General features: G+C 40.0%; 1 protein-coding gene and 1 long non-coding RNA gene across 2 annotated transcripts in view; both read left to right on the forward strand.

The window, feature by feature from the left end:
* The first annotated feature begins 4,446 nt into the window (after positions 1-4,446).
* Positions 4,447-11,779, forward strand: part of LOC118729753 (leucine-rich repeat and IQ domain-containing protein 1) — a 273,234-nt gene continuing 265,901 nt past the window's right edge. The window contains exon 1 of the mRNA XM_045587773.1: positions 4,447-4,536. Coding sequence (XP_045443729.1) covers positions 4,496-4,536 — 41 coding nt within the window. The 5' untranslated portion in view covers positions 4,447-4,495. The remainder of the gene's footprint in view (positions 4,537-11,779) is intronic.
* LOC123653211 lies at positions 9,085-11,778 on the forward strand. Its single transcript, XR_006742883.1, has 3 exons — positions 9,085-9,390; positions 10,876-10,952; positions 11,680-11,778. It is a non-coding gene; the product is annotated as an uncharacterized LOC123653211 (long non-coding RNA).

An 11,779-nucleotide genomic window follows, 5' to 3' on the forward strand; every position in this document is an offset into this window, starting at 1 on the left:
ATTTGACCCAGTGATCCCACTTCTAAGAATATATCCTAAGAAAGCCAAAACACCAATCAGAAAAAAAATATATGAACCCCTATTTTCAAAGCAGCACAATTTACAATAGCTAAGATCTGGAAACTGTCCAGGTGCCAATCAGCAGATGAGAGGATAAAAAACCTGTGGTACATTTACACCACAGAATACTACCCTGCTGTAAAAAGAAGGAACCATTACCCTTTGCAACAGCACGGATGGACCTGGAGAGTATTACAAGCAAAATAAGTCAGAGGAAGATAAGTATCACATGATTTCACTCATATGTGGAATCCAATGAACAAAATAAGCTGAAGAACAAAATAGATCCAGAGACGTAGAACCATGAAACAGACTGATGAATTTCACAGGGAAGGTGGGGGTTGGGGTTGGAGGGGAGAGATTAACTGGAGAACTTAAATGCATAGATGCATAGCCCATGGACACAGATAATGGTGTGGTGAACGCTGAGGAGGGGTGGATGTGGAGAGGAGGGGATCTATGGGAAAAAACACACACAAAGAAAAGAAAGTAAAAAATAAAAAAATAAAAAAGCTATATGCTCATTTGGGCACAATTAGATACATATAATTGATGTAGCATATTGATAACAAAAGATTGCCTTTTTCTCTGTTTTTGAGCTTGACTTTTCCCTTGACAGTTTTACATTAAATGTCCTATCTTTGAGTCTGCATTTACCTTGCTGAAAGAGATTATGCCAAGGAAATATTCTATTCTATTGGTATTGTTGCTTAAGTAACTATTAATACAATTTTTACAAATAGATATAATTAACTCTTACACTAGCAACTTTCTTGGAAAGTTTCTCTCCTTTCCTTCCTGAGTTTATTGTAATCTCTGACTAACTTGTAAACATCTCTTTAGAATTGATGAAATGTCCCCCATTTTGGTCCCAATCAGCTCAGCAGCAAAGACTATCATGTTTAGGAGCCGAGTATCACAGCAGTAAGATAAAAATGAACAAACAAAAGTGTTCTAGAGGGAGAAGCTCACAGGCCAATCCCTCTAAAGATTCCCTTGACACAAAGCTGAGACTTTGGGAACTATTAAAGGAAAATGATTACTAGGATAACATACATGTGATTAAAACACTCAATGTACTGAAGGTAGGGATTTTTCTTAGATTAGTATGGAATAGAGTATGCCAGAGGCTCCCCCAAAGTGTCCTTAAGCCTCCCTGCTCCCTCTCTGCCTCCATAAAACATAGAATTTACCCCAACATATTACCCTACCCTTTGTACCTCTGTAGACATTCTTTCATCCAGAGAAGTCTTTTGTGCCATCTGGAAATGGGTATTCAAAATGTAAACATACCTTGCAGCCTTGCTGCAGGTCCAAATTTATTTCGTCCTTAGCAAGTGCCAGTGAAAGGACCAATCATCTTTAATCTTTACTGCGAGGCTCCTACCAGCTGGCTGTTCCTCAGTCTCACTGAGCAACCACGTACCTAGAAACGAGGACCTCAGCCCTCCTTGGTCCTATCTTATCTGCCCCAAAAGCTGCGTGAGGACAGAACATGACTGTTTTTTAAGACATTTCATGAGTCACTTTGATTAAGTAGTTGGCCATATTTTGTTACCACAAACTCTCCTGTTAATCCAGTGAACAAACGTTTATTAAATACTTACTTTGTTGCCACTCACTGTGCTAGACTCAGGGAACACTATAGTCATGCTCCTTCCTTCCTGGGAAAGACAGGCAGTAAACAAGAATCAGCCCCACTGTGGTCGGTGCTATGAAGATGACAAACGTGATGGCCTGAGTGAGGTAGGTAGGAATGGATGGATCAGGGAGGATATCCGAACTGAGAACTAAGCAGGTGATATTTGAACTGAGAACTGGAGCATGAGAATAAGTCAGACTTTTCTTTTTTGCATGTGTGTGTGTGTGTGTGTGTGTGTGCGCGCACGCGCGCACGCGTGTGCCCACCTACATAGATTTTTTTTATTTCTAGTAAAATAAATATCAACATAATATCCCAAATAAAAGTGTGTGTCTTTTTTTCACAGAGTTTAAGGGTCATGAGACCAAAAAGTGAGAAAAACCACTGTGGTTCATCCCCAGCCGGGATTGGTCCATTTGTTGCTCTGACCTCATAAAGTGCCAGTGTGATGGAATTGCAAACCACTCCTATACATAAGGCCCTGCCTGGGCTGAGGATTTAGTCCGTGTAGTGCAGGGAGCTCGTCAAGGTGACCTGAGACTAACTAGGACAACTCTGAATTTTCATTTTTATTTTTAACTTTTTTGCTGTAACCATGCCCCGTTTCTCTGTCCCGACTACCACCAAGGGGCAGAGCATGGGAGACTATGTGTTAGGGAAATCTATTGGCAAGGGCGCGTGCTCGCAGGTGCGGCTGGCGAGGCACGTGCCCACGGGCACGAAGGTGGTGGTTAAGACCATCTTCCAGCGCGATGTCGGTGTCTTCAGTTCCACCCAAGAGCTGCGTTGTTTAAGAACCCTACAGCACAGAAATATATCGCGGTTGCTGGAGGTAGTGGTGGACCCCGAAGAGGTACATCTGGTGATGGAGTACGTGCGCGGCGGGGACCTGAAGGCGCACCTGGAGCGGCACCACCGCCTCACCGAGCGCCAGGCCCGCGTGGTGTTCCGCCAGGTCTTCTTGGCCCTCCACCTGTGCCACCTGCGGGGCTTCGCGCACCTGGACATCAAGCCGGACAACATCCTCTTAGAAGAAGACCTCACCGCCAAGCTGGCGGACTTCGGCCTCAGCCACGAGGCCACCGAGCTGCTGACCAGCTGGTGCGGGACACTCTACTACATGGCGCCCGAGGTGCTGCGGGGCGAGCCCTATGACGGCCGCAAGGCCGACGTCTGGGGGCTGGGCGCCTCCCTCTACAAGGCGGTGACGGGGCGTGTGCCCTTCCCGGGCGATAGCGACGAGAAGATCACGCAGCGCATATTGGAGGGGCACTACAAGCCGCCCTACTACATGTCGGAGGCGGGCAGGAGCTTCCTCCAGCGGCTCCTGACGGTCGACCCCGATCAGAGGCCGACCCTGGAGGAGGCCATGCGGATGCCCTGGATGGACCTGGGTCCAGAAGACCTGCCTCCCGACAGCGAGCCGCCCGGGGAGGACCTGGACCCCCAGGTGGTGGAGACCATGCGCGGCATGGGCTTTAGGGAGGAGGACATCAGGGACTCCGTGGCGGGCCAGACATTCGATCGAATAATGGGGACTTACCGCATCCTCCTCATGACCATGGGCAGGATGGCCATGGGGAGGATGCCGGGCCGCACCATCAAGGTCAGGCCCTACCGGCCCCCTGACACCGGGGCCGCCACCCCTTTCAGCCGCGAGGAGTCCCAGGCATCGGGGGGCTCGTCAGGACCATCAGTGGCGAGCCCCCCCTGCCTGTGGGCAAAGAAGACCAGCGCCCCGTCGTGCAGCCTGGAGACCATCACCTCCTCCCCTCTTCCCCTGGAGCCTGTGCAGGCGCTCCAGGCAGAGGGCTCGCCAAGACCATCCATGGTGAGGCCCCCGTGCCTGGGGGTGAAAAAGACCTACGCCCCGCCCGCGCCGCCGCCCAGCCTGGAGACCATCGCCGCCTCCCCTCTTCCCCTGGAGCCTGTGCAGGCGCTCCCGCCGGGGACCCGCGGCCCAGCCCCGCAGCTCCGCCCGGGGGGCGCCCCCACCCCCCGCACCAGCAACCGATTCCGATTCCGCAGCAGTGAGAGCAAGGCTGTAAAGGCGGAGAACGAGGCTGTGAAGGCGGTGAACAAGGCTGCAAAGGTAGAGAACGAGGCTGTAAAGGTGGAGAGAAAGGCTGTAAAGGTGGAGAACGAGGCTGTAAAGGTGGAGAGAAAGGCTGTAAAGGTGGAGAGAAAGGCTGTAAAGGTGGAGAACCAGGAGGGAGCCCCCCCTGATAGCTCCCCCCAAGAGGGCAGCCCCCCAGCCTCTCCCGCCGCCAACACCCTGGCCCGGCCGGGCTTGGCGCAAAGGGCCTGGAAGACGTTCCTAAAGGTCTTCTGCTGCGGCGTTGACACAACCAAACCCCGCAGGAAGAGGACCAGAGTCCAACCTGGTAACACTTGAAAGGTGAGGAACTTAGTCGATGTTAATATTTAAGTCATTTTGGAAAGTAGTTAACAAAGAACTTCACATTGTTTCTGATCTCTCACAGTCCACGCGGAGCTGCAGAGCTGCAGGAGGCCTGGTGCGCAGAGCAGAGGAACAACCAGAGGCGAGGCCGTTGGCAGGCAATTGTAAAGCAGATGGTGGAGGTCTCTTCGGCTCTGGCTCCCACAGGTAGGGTATCCTGCAGCGCCTTGGAAAGCAGCTTTTCTAAAATTTTATTTTAATTTTGTTTTATGTTTTGGTTTTCTGTTAGTTTTAGTTTTTTTATTTTATTTTAATTTTTATTTATTTTGTTTTTGGGCATTAACCATGCCTCATGACTGGGGAAGACTGCGTGGCGCCCCCTGGAGGTCAAGATGAGAGTCTGCCCTCGTAATGGGCCCATTCCTTTGGCAAGGTAAGATTTATGAAGGAAAGCAATCTATACATCATCTTCAAGTTAGCTGATTACTAAATTAGCTATTTAAAATTAGCTTTAGAAATTAATTGATTACTAATAGTTTATAAATATATATATATATATATGAAAACACCTACATTCCTAATTATAAATAAAATTAAGCTTAAAATTTTTACATGTGAATTTCAACATCATATGCTAGTCTGGCCATTATAAGTGAAGAGTTTGAATAGTTTATAAATCAGCCACAAAACTAAACTAAAAAAAAAGGGGGGGGGCATTTTAGCATAAACTTTGATAATGAAAATATTAAATTTAATTAGATCTAAAACCAGGAATAGTTTAGTTTTGAAAATCATCTTTCTTGAATGAGGCATTAACATGTTTCTTAATATCAAAAGTCTAGTGATTTCTCACTTTATGTTATTAATTCTTAAGTTGATGCAATACAAGTTTACTATAGTATTGTTACCAAGCAAGAGAGTCTATTTCATTTCAAAGGCTCAATTAAATGTTTGCCCTTAGCTTACTGTATGTCAGATATCTTTTGCAGTTATACATAGCCACTTCCTCTTGGAATTTAATTCTTTGTTTGCAAACTTAGAAACAATAAAAATCAGAAATACCTGTTACTAACTAAAACTAACTGTCACATTTGTATTCTATATTTGTTCCACACAAAAATATTTGATTAATTTTAAATAAAAATTAAATCACATGATTTATACATAAAATTAAAATTTAATATTAAAACAGTGAGAGTCACGTCAATATTTTACAGTAAAACAATTAGAAAATAAGTTTCCTAATTTCTCATTCCACTCATTCATTTAGAGGATTTTTGAGAGACATTGAGTGATAATTTCTTTTTTTCTTTTTACTTTTTTCTTTTTTTTAAGAAACTACTGTTTCTTGGAAGGCAAACAATTTATTGGCTTCCCTTTCATATTTCCAACACCATAAATCACTATTCAAGATTAAGATTTTGTGGAATGAACAAAGGCAATTTAACATTGACTAGATGCAAGTAATAAGTATAGATAGATCAAAAACAATTTAAAGTTCTTTATTAACTACTTTCCAAAATGACTTAAATATTAACATCTACCTAAGTTCCTCATCCAGCCCCTAAGATGCAGCCTTCATGCCCAATGCAGAAGGAGGTAGTTTGTCCTGCTGGAGCACCCGTAGGAAGCGCGGCCCACCTGCCTGGGGATTGGCTGTTTCCGTGGTTACAGTTTGTTTGGTTTCTCTTCCACTTAGGTGGAGGGATTTAGCTGCTGGTGGGTTAGCTGGGGTCACTCACACGGGGCCCCAAAAGGCGACCTCCCCTGCGAGGTCGCCCCCGCCAAGGCTGGGTCCCCAAGGTCGGGTCGTGGTGGGAAGGAGGCAGCGCCGCGGGAGCGCAGAGGAGCCGGAGCCTCTGGGTCCAGGGGCCGCGGGCCTCTGCGCGAGGCTCCAGGCTCCCTCACTTCGGGGCATTTTGGTGGCTTAGTCAAACTTTATCTCCTCTGACTAACCTTCCCTCAATGAAGGTGCACTGCCTTCCGCACTCCCTTCTTCTCTATTCTTTCTCTTAGTCTATTTTTTCATACATAATAGTTACTTTTTAAAAGTAGATTTCGTTCCCCCTTTATTATAGTTGAACTATGGTTGAAAAGTAGAGTTACTTAAGATTTACCATGTTTAGCGGCTTTAGCCAATTCTAAGTGATTCATTATAAACTTTAAATGTTTGCTGTCGCCACGTCATAATCAGCCTAGGGCTGCACTCACCTGCCAGCTAAAGGAAGCGGTTGAGGGTTTGAAATGCAGCCAGTCCGCGTTGAAATGTGCTGTAGGTGTAAAATGCACATCAGATGTTGACTACTTAGTTTGCAAACAAGAATGTAGCCTTTTTAGGTTGAACTTTATAACAGTTTTTAACTGATTACATGTTGAAATACTATTTTGGATAAAATAAGTTACATAAAATATATTATTTAAGTTAACTTCACCTGTTTCTCTTTATTTCTTAAAACTTTGCTACTAACTAGAAAATTTAAGATTACAAATGTGCTCGAATATGTAATTGGACAGAGCTGATCTCAAGATCAGCCGAGGAGCACAGAGGGACATATAGTGGAAGTGACTCTAACCTTTCCCCTAGTCTCCTGTCTTTCTTTCTACATAAAGTTTTGTATACCTGTGTATTCTGCTTTATAGCACGTTAAAAAAAAAAAAAAAAGTTTCACCTAACCTTTGAATTGCACTTTAAGTTGTTTTGATTACAGAATCACATTTTGCACCAGTGGTGGTGTTTTGTTCTCCTTTAGGTGAGAAAGATTGTGGATGAACTGAGTATTTTTAAACTAGCTTTTAAAATTATGAAAGTACTGCATATTTATTATTTTAAAAATCACTCAACATAAAGGTATGAAATGACTATCAAAAGTTCCTCAATGCCTCCCAGCATGTTTCTGTCTAAAAATAAAGGGTGTGTGTGGTTACATAAGAGTGATATTACTCTGCCTCTCTCTCTGATACCTGCCATTTTTAAATTATTTCTCTGTGGCTATATTTCCTGAGGAGGATAGTAAGTGTGCTTATTTTTATTGAAAAACTAGTATAGTATTCTATTCCTTGGCTGCATTATATTTTATCTGTTTTCCTATTGAGTACGTAGGATATCTATACACATTAGTGGTGTAATTGTAGATTCACATGCAGCCTTAAAAAAATAATACTTGTACACAAATGTAGCCTTGTATACACTGTCCAGTGTCTCTCAGTGATAATATTTTGTAAACTATATTATAATATCATGACCAGGATATTTATATTGATGCAATCTGCTTTATTTGTACTTATTTGTATGTGTATATGTCCTATATAATTTTTATTATCTGAATAGATTATACTACCACCATCAAGATACTGAACAGTTCCAACATTATAAGGATCTCTCATGTTGGCCTTTTATCATCATAACCATCTTCTTCCAACACAATCAGCTCCCAACTCTTATCAACCACTTATATGTTCTCCATTTATAAAATTGTGGCAAGTAAAAATGTTACAGAAATGGAATCCTAAAGTATCTCATGCCTTGGTCTCTCAGCATAATTCCATCTTAAATCCACCAAAAAAGTTGATTTTGAGATGTATGAGTAAAATAAGGCAAAAAAAAAAAAAAAAAAAAAAAAAAAAAAAGAAGAAGAAGAAGAAGAAGAAGGGAAGGAAGGGAAAAGAGGGAGAGAGGGAGGCAGGCAAATCCAAGAAGACAGAGTTCAGAGGTCAAAAGGCCAGGGACTTGAGGAAAGAATGAAAGTTTGGAATAGTCTCTAAAATAAAATAATAGCTGACTAGTACAGTTATTTTCAAAATTATTTTTACCAAGAGCCACAATAAAACAACAAAAAAATAGGTTACATTGTAATTCAAGCACACATACATACTTTAGAAACATGTTTGTTTTTTAAACAAATCTTTAGCATATATAGTATAATTATAGTTTTTTTTTCTGGCCTATTTTAATATTTTCTATCCTATCCTGTCATTAATACTTGATAATCAAGAGGCACTAAATTAACTTTTTGATCTGCTAATGGGTTATGATAAACAATTTGAAGATTATTAGAAAAGGAGATGTTCAGAAGGATTGCTGGGCAGATGAATAGCTTGAGTTTGGGGACCATTTGGTAGTGAAGAACAGAATTTGAATTCAGGATGTCTGAATTATGATCCTGCCCCCATTACTTATTAATGTAATGGCTATGGACAGTTAAGTAACCTCTTCAAACCTTAGTGTTCTCATCTATACAATGACTTTCATGACCTTTAACTTTTAAGTTACTCTGAAGATTATCCATTTTACAAATGTCTTCTAGTGCCTGCCTTGTCACAGCTACTTAATACTTGGAAGCTAATGATAGTGATGATGATGATGACATGAAGTTATACTGAAATATACTTATTAATGCATATATATTATAAGTATTAAAGATTTAAATGGCCCATCTGGCATGGTTCAGTGATTGAGCATTGACCTATGAACCAGGAGATCATGGTTTGATTCCAGGTCAGGGCACATGAGTCAATCCCCAGTCAGGAGCAGGCAGGAGGCAGCCAGTTAGTGATTTCCTTTCATCATTGATTTTTCTAACTCTTTCTCCCTCTCCCTTTCTCTCTGAAATCAATAAAATATATTAAAAAAAGATTTAAATGAAATAAATTTTGATTTTACATGCCATAATTATCCAATATTTCATGTATTGTTGCAAAAACACGGCACTTTCTGCTAAAATGAACAACTCGTGAGTTAATGAATAGAAACTAACATTATATTTTCCCCATATATAGACGTAGGTTGTTCTCTTGTATTTTAATCTCTGAATATTCAAGCTGATCATATGCATTTTTCCATTAATAATTTCTATGAGGATGAGTTTTTCTGTGAAGTTTCTTGGTTCAGGAAGGCAAGCCAGCTTATTCCATGTAATTTTTCCCTTAGAGAATTAAAAGTCTAGGGAAATGGTTTGACACCATTTTGTAGTCAAACATTGTTCTTAAATATATGGTACAGATATGATAAGGTGTGATAAACATTTGTTAAGCTAAAATGTGTATATATAACAATGTTGGATTATTATGACACGTTAAAGAACCCACAATTTGTATTAGCATATTAGCCTCTTTAATTTTCTTTGATTAGTTCTGTGATTTATTGTAAAGGATGATGGAAGATGCTGATGATACAAAGATCAATGAAGAAATAGAAACTGAATTGGATAAAATCAGCATTTCTTCTTTGGAAAAAGATGATGTAGACACTGATTCAATCTCAGAAATCCAGAGTGATGAGAGTGATGCTGTAAGTGTTAAGTTTTGGACTTTTGAGCCCTTTAATTGGAGGAAACTTTTCAGGAGATATTTTACTTTCTCAATGTGTTTTGTGTCTTTATCTCATGTTTAACCTTAGGATCATCTTTAAACAGTGTAAATTGATAGATGTTTAAATATAAAAGTTTATTGAAGACAAAAATCACCTTATTAAAGATAAAAGATTATTTAAGATAAAACTCATCCACATTCTTATGTGTATTTTTTTGGTAAAATTGGAATTATACCATGTTATGTATATACTAGAAGCCCGATGCATGAAATTCGTGCAAGAGTACACCTTCCCAGCCAGCTGCCTGGATCCCTACCTCGCAGCAGTGGCAGCTGCAATCCCAGCATTGTCCTGGAAGGATGTCCAATCTAATTAGAATATTACGCTCTAATTATTATATATATTTGTATCCTGCTTTTTAACATTAATCATGAACGTTCTAATATGAATATATATGGATGGAAGCAAACTTTATGTGAAAAGATCTATAGGGGTAATGCTTTTTAAAAAAAAAATCAAACATGCTATCTTTTCACTTGTATATTTCTTCCAATGTTTATATGCTTTAAAAATCTGTTTATGATTTATTTTCTTACCTCAAAACTCTTAACCCAATGGAAATTTATGTTACAAAATGAAGATCTAATTTGAAATTTCCTTGAACATACTTATCTAATGTTTCTAGTGTCACTTGTTGAATAATCCAACTTTTCTTAATTGATTTATTTTATCTTTTTATACATTTAGTGTTTTACATATGATCTATCCAAGATTATCTTATATTTTCCATTAATCTTAATGTTTTATGTATTAGTTTTATATTTTTCAATTTCAAATGAGTCCAATTTTCTGTTTTGCAATTTCAAAATCTTCTCAATAAGTTTAAAAAAACAACAACACAAAACTCTCTTGCCAAGCTTCAAAAAATGACTATATTCTCAGTTTTATTTATTTATTTATTTATTTATTTTTAATATATTTCATTGATTTTGTACAGAGAGGAAGGGAGAGAGATAGAGAGCTAGAAACATCGATGAGAGAGAGAGTCATCGACCAGCAGCCTCTTGCACACCCCCTACTGGGGATATGCCCGCAACCAAGGTACATGCCCTTCACCGGAATGGAACCCGGGACCTTTCAGTCCCCAAGCCGATGCTCTATCCATTGAGCCAAACCAGTCTCAGCTATTCTCAGTTTTAATTAGGATTTCAATAACCTATACATATAATATTTGAGAAAATTTAATAATTTTACATTACTATGTCTTTTTAACCACACTTAATTTGAGTGAAACTAAATATCCTGATATTATTCATGTGATTATGAAATTCAACAGAATCATAGATATAATTCATAACACCTGAAAATGAAAAGCAAATTTTTACCATATATATATTTGTTTGAAATATTCCCCTTTTTTGCAGTTTTTATTTTTATTTTATTAAAACATTTTAATGTTTGCAGGTGTCCCTCTTCTCTCTCCCCTCTCCCCTGTTTCCTGCTCCCTTGGGCTTCATCACAATATTGTCAGTGTCCACAGGGTAAGCACACATGTTCTTCAGCTAAAGCTTTCACCTTCTTTATCCAGTCACCCTCTTCCCCTCCCCTTGGACACCATCCAGTCTGTCCCACACATCCAAGCTTCCGGTTCCAATTTGTACATCAGTTTATTTTATTCATTAGATTCCACATATTAGTAAGATGACATGGCATTTGTCTTTCTCTGACTGGATTATATTGCTCAGCATAATTCTCTCCAGGCCATCCATTCTGTCCCAAAGGGTAAAAGTTCCTACTTTTTTAGAGCAACATAGTATTTCATTGTATAAATGTACCGTAGATTTTTATCTGCTCATCTTGGCTATTGTAAATAATGCTGCTGCTATAAACAGGGATGCATATATCCTTTCTGATGGGTGTTTTGGGATTCTTAGGATATATTCCCAGAAGTGGGATCACTGGGTCAAAAAGCAGTACCATTTTTAATTTTTTGAGGAAACTCCATACTGTCATCCACAATGGCTGCACCAGTCTGCATTCCCACCACCAGTGCACAATGGTTTCCTTTCCTCCACATCCTCACCAGCACTTGTCATTTGTTGATTTATTGATGATAGCTATTCTGACAGGTGTGAGATGAATTATGCTCTTTATAGCCTTTTACCTCATCTATGCATTTTCTCACATTTTTTATGTGGAATGAAGGAGGGGATATTTGATACATAGTGTTAATGAAAAAGTTTATACTTTCATTATTGAAATTTTCAGGACTTAGTTGAATTACCGGAGTCAGTTCTTCACTGTATTAACATCATAAAGAAAAAGAGTAAAACTGCTGAAGAGCTCATTCTTCGGGACTTAGAAGATA

Source organism: Pipistrellus kuhlii, unplaced genomic scaffold (assembly GCF_014108245.1).
Source record: "Pipistrellus kuhlii isolate mPipKuh1 unplaced genomic scaffold, mPipKuh1.p scaffold_m20_p_3, whole genome shotgun sequence".
NCBI classification, from domain to species: Eukaryota; Metazoa; Chordata; class Mammalia; order Chiroptera; family Vespertilionidae; genus Pipistrellus; species Pipistrellus kuhlii.